The 15,130-nt window shown below is 36.5% G+C and overlaps 2 protein-coding genes across 2 annotated transcripts; one reads left to right on the forward strand and one right to left on the reverse strand.

Annotated features, from left to right (window-relative positions):
* The first annotated feature begins 213 nt into the window (after positions 1–213).
* Positions 214–10,562, forward strand: LOC144667115 (protein HTATIP2-like). Its single transcript, XM_078528538.1, has 6 exons — positions 214–1,011; positions 2,507–2,621; positions 3,111–3,211; positions 4,732–4,875; positions 5,432–5,534; positions 8,082–10,562. The coding sequence occupies exons 1-6, from the start codon at positions 940–942 to the stop codon at positions 8,243–8,245; spliced, it is 699 nt and encodes a 232-aa protein (XP_078384664.1). The 5' UTR covers positions 214–939; the 3' UTR covers positions 8,246–10,562.
* On the reverse strand, positions 9,404–14,018 carry LOC144628840 (protein JTB-like). The gene is made up of 6 exons (XM_078486974.1): positions 13,935–14,018; positions 13,729–13,862; positions 12,871–12,962; positions 12,184–12,263; positions 11,875–11,923; positions 9,404–11,157 (listed from the first exon to the last, which is right to left on the reverse strand). Exons 1-6 carry the CDS (start codon positions 14,000–14,002, stop codon positions 11,041–11,043), a joined length of 540 nt encoding a protein of 179 aa, XP_078343100.1. The 5' UTR covers positions 14,003–14,018; the 3' UTR covers positions 9,404–11,040.
* Between the last annotated feature and the right edge of the window lie 1,112 nt (positions 14,019–15,130).

The raw sequence follows: 15,130 nt of genomic DNA on the forward strand, positions 1-15,130 counted from the left end.
TTTGCACCATCGAATCCCAGAAGTTTGTCTCAAAGGAATAAAAAACATTCGCAGATTTCTGACAGCTCAAATTATTATTTCAAATACATGTATCAACAGCGCTGCGAAGACGAATCTCTGACGAGACTCGCTAGAGAAATCGCTTCTTTAGGTAGACCAAAGTACACCTCTTTCAATTAATATTTTTATTTTATTTGCTATCCTTCTTAGTTTTTCAGGAGAGGTTTGTCCTTTATGTGTAAATATACTAAAGATCATAAATTCTAATCAACACCGGATCTTTCGACAACAAAATTATAAACAAGTATAAAGTGTTTCGTCAAGAGCGAATGTTCGTAACGAAGAATCTCACCTATTTAAATATCCAAGATTCTTTCGAATTCTGGTGATCCATGCACGACAGAATAGCCGCTTCTTTCAACATTTCTTTACTCGGCGTTCAGTTTGTCGTTATTGAGCGCCGGCTATTGCACTTCGATCAGCGACGACGATTCGGGGCGATAAGGTACATTCAATTCTACAAGCGGCAAAACGATGACCACAATATTCCAGTCGGAAGATTCACGAAGACGTCTTCTTCATCTGACTCGAACAAGTACTTTCAAGCGTTAATGTGATGCTGATTTGACTTTTCAAATCCAAACACTTCACAAACTTTCCCATCCTCGAATGATTCTCAGTGTCTGCTTTATCGGCCCTGTTTTCTCCACGAAATTGCGCGATACCCTCGCAGGCTACACGCGTGGCACTTCTGGGTTTTTCTGAGCCTAACTCTGATTGGCTTAAGATTTTGACGTCACGGAAATCGTTTTGTGGCTCGGGTTCGCAGACGCTATTTTTCGGCGGAGAGAAACGACAGCCGGAAATACGTCTGCGTTCGCAGGCTAGGCGGAGGGTGGAGAAGGTCAAACACAGCAAAGTTCTGAGGAGCCTCTCGGTATGAGGGCAGTTTTGATTGGAACTACTGGGGCTGTAGGCGAATGTTTACTGGGAGAACTTTTGAGCTCTAAGGTTTGTTCTAGCCATAGTATTGTAATTTCGTTGTAAACTATCGCTATATCAGTAAGCTTATTTTACTACATGTTTATATTTGTTTTTCTGACAGTGAATTGGCACGAATTAATTTTTTACCACTCTTTGTAGCTTGTGCGGTTGAATATGCCTATAACGCACGTATTTGCTAAAACAATTGCTCTAGTTTTAAGTTTGTAAAAATCTCAGTGCCTTTTTATGCAAATTTTCTTTCGCATCACTTCGACTATCACCGTGGGATTATAAATTATCACCGTGATCAAATTTTTACATGAGTTAATAAATTAAATAAAGCTCAGACACCTTTATATCAGGTGATTGTGCAGGAGATAAATTTTAGCTGTTACGTTTGTGCATAAAAAATTAGTTTTGTGCTTTTCAAATAATAAAGAAAAAATGAACAGGGAGAAATAATAACATAAAAATAGATGAATTTAATTATTTAAAATTAAGGCATAATATTTTGGAAGGTGAATGACACGTGCTAACTATTTTTCCAAAATCAAAACATTTTATTTTGTGCTGATCATGTTTGAAAGCAATAATATTCTAACTTGACATTTCAGGCTCTGCAAACAATTTTTTCAATATTTCTTATTCCATTTAAACAAATGATGGTTTGTCCATAATCTGTTGCTGTTCCACAGGCCTCGGTCTGTGTGGGTCACATAACACCACCTGCAGAAGAAGAAAGCTTGTCAGATACATCTTATGACAATAACAAAGATTTATATTTGTCAATATAGCCTCGGCCACCTTATACCTGCCAACTCTCACGCCTGCAAGTTAAAAACTTTGATCTCACGCTTACGAACCAATTTCTCACACCTAGTTGAATGTGAGTTATTACAACCATAACTGACACACTTTCCAAAAATATGTAAACTCACAGCATTATGTGAGAAACAAAAACTCCATGTAAAATGAGTAAATGAATGAAAGGACGATACTTTCCCCGAATTCTCGGAGTTTTGACAAGAAAAGCGTTGGGAACAAGGGAGTGTTTAGCAAAACATGTCCATGCACTGGGATCAGGATATGTTCGGAAAGTCTTCGGAATACTATGGATGTCTTCGGATGTCTTTGGAATATTTCAGACGCCTTCAGAAAACTTCGGACATGTTCGTATCGTCTTCGGAAATCCTAGCACTCTCAAGATAAAAATCACAGGCCTTTGATGCAGAAAAAGTTGGCAGGTATACCACCTTAGAAGAAGGCCTTGCCAGGGGGGTCCCAGTGTTGCTTGTCTGAATTTCAAAATGCCCAGTGTCAGCTGTTTCATCGGTCACTCTAGGCCTTTTTGTCAAGAAAGGTTATCGTTTGTCACAATTTCATTTCATGTGCTGTTGCTACATTTTAGGCATGTCCCTTGTTGGAATTTACCCTGGCAGGGCCTCTGAAAAAAAAAATAATATAGTAATAAGTATTACCACAGTGATATATGTAACTGAACTTTTTTTAAAACTGATTGCAGCATATATCAAAAGTTGTTTCTTTGGGCCGGAGAAATGCCACAGTTCCTGAAGCATACTCTGCTATTGACCAAAAAGCTGAGGAAGATTCAGGGAGACTAGAGCAACATGTTGTAGGTACATACCAAATTTACTTTTTTTTTTAAATAGAATAGATCCTGATCCTAATTTGTGGGTTTTGTTGAATGTGTCCTTGGGCGAGACAGTGATCTGTCACAGTATTTTTCATACTACACGAGCATAGATTGAAAGGAGCAAATTCCAGTAAGAGTGCTGAATGGCAAATTTGAGACTTTGTGCGAGGGCGTGGCTATCGTTTCTGTGAGCCAGAGACTTTATAAGCCTTGCAAAAGAAATCAAAACTCTGAGAGGGCATTAAATGATGGTGAGAACAGTGAAATTTGACTGAAATTCTGCAAAGCATATCTCTTTTGAAGGACCATTCACCATGCCCCTCAGCATTAATGTGCCAATGCTGACCAGTCTTCTGGTTGCTAAAGCTGATTTCTAGAATTGTAACAGACTTAACCATTGCACCTACATTAACTTATGTTTGGAAAATATTCTTTTAGTTATTGATAGGTTTTATTTTGTTTATAACATCAGACTTTGAGACGATAAGCAGTGAAACAGCTGGGGAACATTTCAAGGACAAAGATGTTTTCTTTTGTACTTTGGGTACCACACGACGTGCTGCAGGATCTGCTGTAAGTTACGGTAAAGTATTATCACCAACATTACAACTGTGTGTGCGTATGACAATTATGTAATACTTAAGTTCCCTTATGGCTAGTGCATAGATGCCAAGTCTCATGCTTTTGGCGTGAGACTCGCGCTTTTTGACCCAATCTCACGCTACCACGCCATTGAGACAGAATATCACGCTTTTTTCAAAATACTACAAATTGAGGAAAAAGTCTTAATTAATTTAAATTAAGAGATATATTTTCAGCTGTACTTTGGTAGAAATGAACGCTAATCGACCCTAATCGTCGATAATACTCACCGTTGTAGCTGGTGAGTAAACTTGATGGTTTAAAAACAACAATTGCTTGCCCAGAATGAAGGAAATTGCTTCTCTGCAATTACATTTTTAAAAATTTTCTGGGGGGGGCATGCCCCCAGACCCCCCTAGAGGATCGGCCCTTTGGGCCTCACTTATGCCCCTTCGGGGCAAAGCAATTTCTCACTCCACGCCAAACAAAAAACTTGGCATCTATGCTAGTGGTTAACACCAATTGTCTACAAGTGCTTTATAAATATAATCAGTGGATGCAATTGGTCAAAATGGTAAGAATTAAGAAATAGGTAAAGTCTGTGTTCAAGTCTAGTGGCCCTTCAGGCCAGAGCTCATCCCAGTTTCCGTAGAATGAAGGGAATAGGAGTGTTTCTACTCCCCCTTGGATGGGATGCTAGTCCATCGCAGGGTTACCCGGGCCAGCATTTAATTCGCCGGTTTCCATTTGTACACCTGGGTGGAGAGAGGCACTGTGAGAGTAAAGTGTCTTGCCCAAGAACACAACGTATTTGCCCTGGCCAGGAATCAAACTTGGACCGCTTGATCTGGAGTCCAGCGCACTTGACCATTAGGCCACCGCGCCTTTCATAAGAATGAAATAAATTCATCATTATTTTTTGGGGAATTATTTTGATGAACCATCAAATTCTTTGAATTAGCATTAAACAAAATGTATGCTAGTCAGTATGGAGATTTTAATTTTTAAACTTTTTTCAGTCAATTTTATTTATTTTAACATTTAAATCAGGACAGTGGTGATCAGTTAAGGACATTGATGAATAATTGGCATGAAGCCAAAGTAAAATATTATAAATATATTTAGTAAAATCTAATGTCGATCATTAATGAACATATTGCTTTGTTATTGAAAGGAATGCTTGATCAGTCTTGATTGTAATGTAATTGTTTCATTTTTTTTCTTCCTGGAATCCTGTTCCACTGTGGAACCTAATTGCTCTGTTAATGCTAAGGGTTCTTGTAAATTGCATTTTTTGGGGAGTGCTTGCATGGCCACAGGAATGGCACATGCAAGGTTCCAAAGTTTTTTCTGATGAGCACTATATGTACATAGTTTGTACATAGTTTTTTTGAGGAAGGTGGACAGTAGGAACTGAAAATTGAGTGCAATTTATTTACTGACGTACATTCAACTATTTTTATCAGTTTTTTACAAACAACTTGGTTAACGCTACTTTATTTCACTTTTAGGCTGCCTTCAAACACGTGGATTACGACTATGTTGTTAACTGTGCAAAAATTGCAAAAGAAGCCAATGTTCCTCATGTGTCATATGTGTCTTCTCAGGGAGCTGCATCATCCAGTTTTTTCCTGTATCTAAAAACAAAAGGCCAGGTAAATTATGAAAACGTTTTCTCGACTGCTACTTTCAATATTGTAAATATCAATCACAGAAAATGTGTGTACCCAGCCATTTGACTAATGGAATCGGTTTTACTACGTGGTTTTGTAGCAGAAATTAAGTTCAGTCCCTGAAACGGGTAATGTACATCACATCTGGCTTAAGTTTAATTAAAGTTCATGGTACAAGGCTTGTGAGGTTTTGGGTTTGTTGAAATTATAGCACTGGCACTCTTGCATGTCGCCTTTGGAAGAAGGTGAACAGTTTGACCAGCTGAGAGCCTTTGACACACCCTGGTCATTATTAGTCTCCTTCGCAGCTATTATTTGGGTCATCATGCAATGTTTTTCCCCACTGGAGCTTTGTCTGACAAGCCCAAACAATAGCTGCAAAGGAAACTGTGGTCAATATGAATTTTTTTTTTCATTGCCTAAAGCTGGCAAGTTGACATAATAGAAAGGGTCTCTTGAATGTCAAGGCCCTATTTCCCATGTCATGAAACATGTAGATGTGCCTGTTGTTGAGAAGATTTTACTTCAATTACTTTAGGTAGAGGATGCCTTGAAGGAGATGAATTTTCCAAAAACAAGTATTTTCAGACCAGGATTTCTTGATCGGGGGAACAAAAAAAGAACTGTAGAAAAAATGGCAGGTAAGCAATGCCACTTAGATATCAAAGAAAATTAATAAATTTAAATCAGCCTTGTAAAATCTTTGCAGAGAGTACAGCTCTTATTATAAAATTGTTATAACAAAAGAGAGCCACCTTGTCTGTCTGTCTTGTCTGTCCACCTTGTCTGTCTGTCTGTCTTGTCTACCTTTTCCCTGTATTATAAGCTCGATATCCTTAGGCTATTTTATAAGGCAAACAACGGCAGCCTGCCCGAGCCCCTGACGAAATCGATACTAGACAACTCCAGTCATGGCTATTCGCTCCGAGGAAAACAACTATCTTCGATACCAAGATTCAACTCGCGATTCATAAAGGATTCACTCAGATACAAGGGATCTGTTCTTTGGAACATTGTTAAATACCACAATCAACAGAAGAGTTTTTCAAGTTTTTTAGAGCTAAGAAAGCATGTTGTAAATAGAGCATATTTTAAAGATTTTAATTTTAACGCGCTGTCGGCTTCAACAACCCGCCACAGACACAGTGATTTTATATATAATTAGTTTTTAGTTAGTTTATTGTGATCATTTAGTATACATAGCAACAGTCTAGTTAGTATTTAATTAAATAATTAATTTTACTGTAAATATAAGAATTGTAATTTTAATCTTAGCATAGTTAATTTAAATACACGACCCCACAAGCTTTAAGCTTTTATTATTATCGTGTCAAAATAAAGTTTTACCTACCTACCTACCTACCTTGTAATAGCAACTTTACAATGTGTAATTCCAGAAAATATCCATACTCCTCCCACAGAAGGGATTGGAAATTTCCTGGGGGGGGGAGAGGGGTCTCAAAGACCAAAAATTTTAAAATGTATGAAATTTAACTGGAATTTCCAGAGGGGTGGGGGGTTCTTTTAAAAAATCCCTTCCGTGGGGGAGGTATGGATATTTTATGGAACTACACAATGGTCAAAACAATAGCATCAAGTAGTCATTATTTAACAATTAGACCATGAGTCCAAGTTTTCTATTTTAACAAGAGTGTTTCTGTCGAGGAACTATCGGCTGATAGTTGCCCCGCGGAAATTTGATGTTCTTAAAACAAATATTAGCCTGAGAAGCGAAGCTTCGAGGGCTAATATGCTAGTTTTAAGAACATCAAATTTCCAAGGGGCAACTATCAGACCGATAGTTCCAAGACAGAAACACTCTATTGTCTTTATTGTTCACCACTAAATTTTCTTCCGCGCGCACATACAAAAACGAGCATCGTGAATTATTTTTACTTTTCAGGATAAAAAACTCAATTGAAAGCCAAAATTTAACAAACGAAATAAAACCAGACAAAAAACCCACTAAATGCAGTGGATTTGGCTGTTTTTTTTTGTCTGCAGGCACGCTTTTTTACAAAAAAAAGTCACGGGCGGGCACTATCGATCCGGGCATCATTCTTCGGCGGGCACTATGGGCTGATAGTGCCCGCCGAAGAAAGATGCCCGGGCACTATGGGCTGATAGTGCCCTCCGGGGGACGAACACTATCGCATCACGTGATCAATTTAAACCAATCAGAATCGGAGAAAATTTAGTGATGAACTATAAGAACAAATAGTCAACAAGGAGCAGCCGAGTTGACTATTGCTCATAGAAAACGAGGGCAAGTAGTCTAATTGTTGCAGTAGAAACTCTACAGGATTACAGTCCGAAACCTACAATTTTGTGTACTTTTAAGCCAAATATATAAAAAAAATAACCCTATAAAGAGCAACACATTCATGCACGATCGATCAAGTTCTATCAGAGAATAGAAAACAGTGGTAGAAGCAGTTAGATTCACAGATTTCCAGTAGAACACAGCTCTGCTGAGTTTCTACTCATTATTTATTAATTCTAAGCAATGTTTTGGTGGCTCAGTAGTCAGTGACCAGATTAACAGGGTTTCACTAGACTGTAGTTCAAATGGCTTTAAAAGAGTTTATTATAATAAGGGAGGCGTGGTGGCCTAATGGTTAGTGCGCCGGACTCGGGATCGAGTGGTCCGGGTTCGAGCCCTGGCCGGGGTCATTGTGTTGTGTTCTTGGGCAAGACACTTTACTCTCATAGTGTCTCTCTCCACCCAGGTGTATAAATGGGTACCGGTGACATAATGCTTGGGGGGGGGGGGGGGAGGGGTACCCTGCGATGGACTAGCATCCCATTCAGGGGGGAATAGAAATATTCCTAGCTGCTTAATGCTACAGAAACCGGGATAAGCTCCGGCAGTATGGGCCGCTTGGCTCGAGGCTTCCCTTTATTATAATTAGCTTAATAAAAATGCAACTTTTTGAATGAGCTCTTTCAATAGAAATAATCAGAAATTGTTGAAGGAAGCTCCCAGCATCTATTCTGGTTCTTAGAACAATGAGAGTAAAGTGTTTTGCCTAAGAACAGACGGGCCATTAGGACACTGGATCTGCTCAAACTTTCAAGCCCAGTGAACTAACCACAACACCACCACACTTCCACTAAAATGCAAATTTTATAGTTTTGTCCTTTAGTCTTTAGGAATAAATTTGCTAATTTTATATTTTTGTTTTCAGGTTGGGTGATGTCTTCGATTTCTGTGGCGAAAGTCGCAAAAGGAATACTTGCTGATGCTGAGAACTATGCAAGGAGCAGAAAGAACGAGGGTGCCCAGCAAGCGACACCTTCAGCTGTCACTTGCGGAAATGCAGAGATCTTAGCATTATTGTCTACAAGTTAAAGAACAGTTTGAAATTAATTTTGTACAGTTGTTGGTTCATAATCTAGTGCAAAATTTGAAATAACAATCTTGTGTGATTCTGGCACAGTGAAGTATTTAATTCTCCCACATGTATACAGGAATTATATCATTTATAAAAGATGGTTTTAAAAATGCATTCCAAGATACAGTTCCCCTTTATACATGAAGGTATATATTCTTACTAGCAAAAATGACATGTAATGTGGTTCATTAGAATAGATAGTTTTCTTTTTATTTTAAATAACTATGTTACTCTCTTCATTACAACTTTGTTTGTTTTATAAATTAGATTTTCCCTCGTGTTAAAAACATAGCTTGCACACTTTTCCTGTACTTCATGTTGTCTACATGCATTTGCTTTAAGTTTTGATTGGTTAACTGGTTTGTCTTAGTTTGTTCTTTGTGATTGGCCAGAGTTCTAGTTCTGTTTTGTTTTTATGACACTCAATTGAAAACTGCTCTGACTTATGATACCACTATGTGTATAATTTATACATCCATTGCTGTACTTTTTCTTATAAAACCTTTTTTGTTGTTAGTGTGAATAGCTTTGTGACAGACATCTCTCTTCCCAAGCTCAATCCTTTTTTGCAACAGTGACATCTAAGATCTGACGTGAAAATTTATAGCGATAGTGTTGCTTTACAAAATTCCATGTCATGTCTCTAGTCATTGGTCGGTTATGAATTTTCACTTGCAAAGTAGCAGCTAATCAGAGACACTACACAAGTCTTTTAGTGAACAGACAACAGTATTGAATTGCAGACCTCTCTTGTAAAGGAAACTTGAGTTGGCACAAGAAGTGACTGTGTAAACAAGCTATTGAAATGTAACAGTTACACATACACATAATTTATAGGTAATATAAGATAAAAAATTAACAGGTAGACAGACATTTCACTGGTAACTGTGGTCCATTAGTTTAGCTTTTACTTCCTGTATGTCAGTGTAATTTAGGTCCATAAAATTAGCTAAAAAAGGTCTGCAGTAATTTATTGTGTTTCACTTGTAGTACTTGGTTGCACAACAAATTCACAAGTTTTGCATGTGGTACTTTATGTGAGGGTTGCTTTTACAGAGGGATCACTAGGGATGTTCAGTTATACTACAAAATATAGTAAATATAGTAAGAACAGCAGCTTTTAAATCATTTTATTCTGTAATTTAGTTACACTTTTACTCTTTTTACCTTTTTAATATTTTATTTCGTATTTCTTGTATTTTTATTCGTAATATTTCATAGTTTATCCATAGTTTTAATATTCGTATTGTTCTGTGTATTTTTATATTTTATTGTAAATAATTATTGAGGGCCACTGGTTTGTTAGTGTTTTTATGCTATTTTAGTGCTACCCTCGTTAAATAAAGACCCCATAAGGGTTGCATTGTACAAAGCGTTTGCACATTCGATTCCATTAAGTACCATATTTGGAAAATTAGGAGAAAAATTAACCAATCAAAATTGCAATATTTGGATTAAAATCACAGCGCGCACTAGCTATTGCTAGATTGTGTTATTTTGTTGTTGAACAAGCTTGGTTGAATAAAGTTTTATCTCGTTAAGTTCTCCTGTTTTTATCCTCATGAAGTAGTCTGGAGAACTTCAATTAGATACACTTTATGAATTTCTTCCTGAAGTTTCTGTAAGAAAATTACGGCGCTTAGGTCGGAATTTAAGTAACTCACCGCAAAACTGAAAATGTTGTTGCATGTGTCCTTGCGCGTATAAAGCATTCGCCGGCATACAAACTCTTCGTGTCTCCAAATATGGTACTTGGCAAAAGTGAATATTCAAACGCTGTGAACGTGAGTTACACGTTTCAACCCTTATGAGTTTCTGGAACAGTACAGTAAATACAAGATGTGGGTTGTAAATAGAAATCTTGAAAGAAATAATTTCTAATTCAAAACTGAGGCAAAATCTAAATTACTTTGCCAATGAATTTTGACTTTGTCTAGTCAGAAACTGATCTAATTTTTTGTAGTTACAGTTGAGGACAGTCATTTTAGAAAATGACAGACAAAAAGAAAAAACAATAAAATATGTAGCAATCCAATTGAACTACAATAAAAACTTGATAGAGGTTTTAATTTAATTTATGTTAAATAAAGCACAATTAATTACAAACTTAAGACATTTTTCACTGCTATTACAGTTCAGCAATTGTCCAATTTCTATTTTTCGAAGTTATGATAAAACAATTGTACAAATAATGCAGACATCTAAAGTCTGGTAGAGGATGAGGGAATGTTGCAATAAACAAACATCGAAGTCAATGATGATGATGATGATGACGATGATGATGGCGACAAGAAATCAGCTTTCAATGCTGTTTATTATATATATAAAAAAAATATTCTCATACACCTGCTGGTAAATCCTTGGGAACAATTCAACTTTGTCATTTAGCCTTCATGATACGCAAATTAATTTTCCCAATCCAGCGTGAGATGCAAGACAAGTGTAAATCGCCACTCACTGGGAAGAGCTATTTTGCTTTTCAGCCATGAACAATCTGTGCCCAACAGTGTCCTTCTTTGGCATATCGTCTGCATTGTACATTGTACTTGACCAGTAATTCATCTTTAGTTACTTTTCAATAACAGGCTTTCCAGTAGTTGCTGTTTTGCCTTACTTTTGTTAGTAAATGAAGTTAGTACCTCGCAAGATCCTCCAAATTTAATAAATAAAAAAATTCTTGTCCGTACTGTACAAGAGGATGGCTAGCATGACTCCAAAGGCATTTCATTGTTCTTATATCATTCATGTACTGCTATATTGTGTCGCTCTCCACTTGTTTTTGAAGTTTTTGATAAAACACGCTGTCAAGCTGTCTTTGTCTGTACCAAACCATGGAGGAGGAACATATTAACATGATAACCACTAAACCCTGTTGAGAGAGAACAAACAATTATTTGAAAGCCATTTCATTGTTGAATATCCAACATAAAATGTCCGAGGAATTATGTGCACTAAGATTGGTCAGTTTGACTTAATTATAGCTCCATCACTCGCATGCTTCATTGAGTTATAATGCACACCGCCTACATTGTGAGTTTGAGGAATGAGGGCATGTAATTTCTTTTACATTTTATATTAGAAATAAAAAACTTTCTACTTGTGCAATGTTGAGTTATATATTATTAATCCTTTGGGAATTTTTAAGAACACTTGAGAAATGTGAGAAGCACAAGGCGCTGCACTTCTCTTGTGTTCTTAAAAATTCCCCCATGCCTATATAACTCAACAATGCACTTGGTTCGTTTTTTAATTCTTTAATAAGCAATTATTAGTGATTGAATTTTTATACATTTTTGGCATGCACTTATTTCAAAAAACAGCACATTCAGAAGAGTTTTAAGGCATGTACACTGAACATGTACTTAAACCACAAACACAAGAACTTGGGTGAACACCCTCAGCTGGTAATCTCGGCAACCATAAATTAGCTGCTTACTGGTGTTATGGCATGTTCTATGTTAACTTACTGGTTTCAGCACATTTGCATGTAAAAAATTTTAGGATGAATAATATTTCATTGTGAATACTAACAAAGAATTTACAAATTACCAGTACATGTATTTTCACATGTTCTCACAAACAATACCTCAAACATCCAGAACTTTTTCTCTTCCCATTGCACAATATATTTACAACTGGAAAACAAAGAGATTCCTTGATTTGGTAAACAGTAAGTGTACATTCTATAAATACTAGCATTTTGTACTGTGTTAAAAATTTAAAATAGATTAAAAGCACTCAATTAAAGATGTTATTGAGCAATTAAATGAATAGAGAAGAAAAAGGTATAAAGTAAATTAACCAATTCAAATCAACTTGTGTATAATAAAAATTACATGGTACTAAATGACGCGAAGCACTGTCTATGAGTTGTGTACACAAACAGTAAAATTACCTTGCATAAAATTTCACATTTGTATCAACACAGAGTGAAAGCTGTATATTTCCAGTCTCTAAACATCCTTTGATTGTCCTCTGTGGAAAATATGAGCCAAAACAAAAAATTAAACAGATTACGTCAAATATTCCAAGTCCAGATTGTCCGTTTTACCAATTATCTCCCAGGGGACTACCTGTCACATTTTGTGGAAGTCTATTTCTGTCAGCATTCAGTGTACAAATGTCTTGAAAGCAATGATATAACCCTTGTTACCATTGGATTTATCAGCACTGTGTTTGGGGGTTGCTTTTTGGGGGATCACTAATTTTGTGTAACCAAGGCAAGCCCTGTCCTGAGGCCCATTTCTCAAAGGTCCTAAAAAGTTTTTGCACCCGGAAAGCCACAGCAAAATCCCAAACCCTTATAATTACAGAGCTGTTTTATTTGACATATTTTTTAAATATTATATACACAAAGGTTCCCTTGATACAAATTGTCAGGCCTTTACACTTCTCTGTTTTCAAGAAACAGATATGTAAAAATAGCTTAGCGGGCACGAAAATTTCCGGCTCTATCAAAAACCGGGCCCCTGGAACCCACAAGGTAAAAGGGAAATGGGGTGGGCTACGAAATTCATGGTTAAATTTTTGGGAGTTGTTAACTTTGTTTGATACTGTCAGAATTTAACAGCAAATGATTTACCTTCTCATAATCGCTACATTGAACACATTCTGCAAGACTGCGTGTCTCTTCTGTCTTCCAACAATTTGAATTTGGTTCCATCTTGGCATTTTCTATATACAGAATAAAACAACCAAGATTACACTTTATTTAAGCTTACAAAATTAACTAATTAATTTATGTTTCTGTCCAATAAATTTAAAAAGTACATTACTTTTCCCTTTTTGAACTCAGTAACCAGCTTTTAATTTAAACTGTAATAGGCCAATGATACCCATAGGCGTTTTACGGATACGGCAGCCATACTGATTTTGCCCCCTTGGCATTCTATAATGCTCATTGAAATGATTTATTCTTTTATTGTGATAATTCTGCAATTACCATCATAAAACAACAACAACAAAAATTATAGAATGCTCTGGGGGCAAAGCCGATATCTGTAAAATGGCCTATTAAAAATGTTTGGCTTTTCACGTAACATATGAAAAACAAAACATTGTAACATGAATGCCATGTTTATAGGAGCAATCTTATAGCTATAGTTTACTCTACTGCATTTATCTTTTGTTTAACGCTGTTTGTAACTATGCATTTTAGAAATAAAACATTTCTTACAACTATTTTTATGTCCTGTGCTAGCTGTCTCGTGACGGTGGCAATACTTATCATATAATTTATGCTTTTTAAAAATTCCAGAAGACATTAATTTGCAATCGACACTTCTGTTTATACTCGGGTACATACTCGTACATACTCGTTGAACTCTCAAACTTTTTTAAACGTGTCCGTTCTCGTGCGGTATTCTAGTGACTTAAAGCCTATAATTAAATTTAATTTTAATATAATTTTTTGTTGGCTAACAGCATTAAATCGACTTACCCACAGAGCTTGTGTTAGTGTTTTTCGAAGTTTTTAGCCCAGCTGTGCCATTTAAATCTGTTAAATCGACCACAGAAGCCTTGCTCGGAATTTCTACCTTGTCATTTCGTCTGCTTCTTTTCTTAATTTGAATGCTAAGGTGGAAGAGGAATAAGCCACATGATTTAAATTGTAATATAGTTTAAAGACAGATGTATTAAACTCACCTGAAATTCGCTATGAGTAGTACAATTATCAAACTAACTACAATAGCAACAACCCGCCATTGCTTCATCTTCTAGTGACTCGATTTCATGCCTGACCGTTTAGTGTCCAGTTCCCCAAGGCTATTTATAGAAAAAATGTCATTGCCAGTTTCCGTTATTTTCTCACAAAAATCTCTCCGTCATTTGTTCCACGTCCGCCAGGATTCATCTTCCCACTGACGAAAAAGGTTTCTCTCCGAAACGTTAACAAAAAGACTTAAAAAATATTTCATGCATGGATTCGCGCTATGTTTTCACCCTTTTTAAAAAGGCGGGAAAAAAAATCAATCAATGGTCTAAATTTTGTATCAAGTGTGATGGCGCAAAAACTGGAAAATCACAAGAAATTATTACTGTTAAATATTTCAAGTGTTTTATATAGGGAAGACTATGCTGTAACGACATGCAATACGTTTAGTTCAGGGTGATCCAGCTCTCATCAGAAGCCGGCTGTAAAAAAAAGAAAATATGGGTAGAATGTGTCTTGAGTGAGATCGCAACTTCTTTAATATATGCGAATCTTTTTTCCTAATTTGAAGGTAATAAAATGCAAATCACGCTTTTCTCACGCAATTTTTTATGTTGGACAGCGACAAAACAATAAAGCAAACAAAACAAAAGCAACCCAATTTATACCTTTACTTCTATACTATTCCAGGAAACCTATTGAATGCTTGGCGTTGTCATTTTCAGCACAAGCACCACTCAAATTCTAGCATGCAAAATGACTGTTGACTCGCAGAAGAGACGAGCAAAAGACGCAGCAGGTTCAAATTGTACGTTGTTTTCTAGCAGTTTACAGCTGTTTGTAAAGGCGAAGAGATGAATTTAATCTTTTTGCGAGTCTTTCTTGGCTACTCCTTGGGTTTCCTTCTATTCCGACTCACCAATTCATTGGGTAGGTCACATAAATCGGCTTGTAATCTTTATTTTAACTTGCTAGGTAAGCAAATTAAAAATGGCGGCTGGTTAACTTTTAGAATGGCCGTCTTATGTTTCCTTTTTAGTTGACCTCAAGCTTGAATTATTTTTTGATCTTTTAGAGGTGAATTTACTGGAGGCCTTTCAGGTGGATACTCAGATTCCAGGAGTTTATCGTGAAATGCAACTTGGTTTCACTGAATTTTAGCCCAGCTGTGCCATTCAAATCTGTTAAA

This window comes from Oculina patagonica, chromosome 1 (assembly GCF_052425735.1).
Source record: "Oculina patagonica isolate OP01 chromosome 1, crgOcupat, whole genome shotgun sequence".
Classification (NCBI taxonomy): domain Eukaryota; kingdom Metazoa; phylum Cnidaria; class Anthozoa; order Scleractinia; family Oculinidae; genus Oculina; species Oculina patagonica.

Coding starts and splice junctions, on each gene's coding strand:
- LOC144628840 (XM_078486974.1), bottom strand. CDS start 14,002: ATGAAGCAATGGCGGGTTGTTGCTATTGTAGTTAGTTTGATAATTGTA. Junction 12,264..12,870: donor AATGTAGCGATTATGAGAAG/GTAAATCATTTG, acceptor TATTTTCCACAG/AGGACAATCAAAGGATGTTT. Junction 11,158..11,874: donor AAAAGTTCTGGATGTTTGAG/GTATTGTTTGTG, acceptor CTCTCTCAACAG/GGTTTAGTGGTTATCATGTT.
- LOC144667115 (XM_078528538.1), top strand. CDS start 940: ATGAGGGCAGTTTTGATTGGAACTACTGGGGCTGTAGGCGAATGTTTA. Junction 3,212..4,731: donor GACGTGCTGCAGGATCTGCT/GTAAGTTACGGT, acceptor TTTCACTTTTAG/GCTGCCTTCAAACACGTGGA. Junction 5,535..8,081: donor AACTGTAGAAAAAATGGCAG/GTAAGCAATGCC, acceptor TTTTGTTTTCAG/GTTGGGTGATGTCTTCGATT.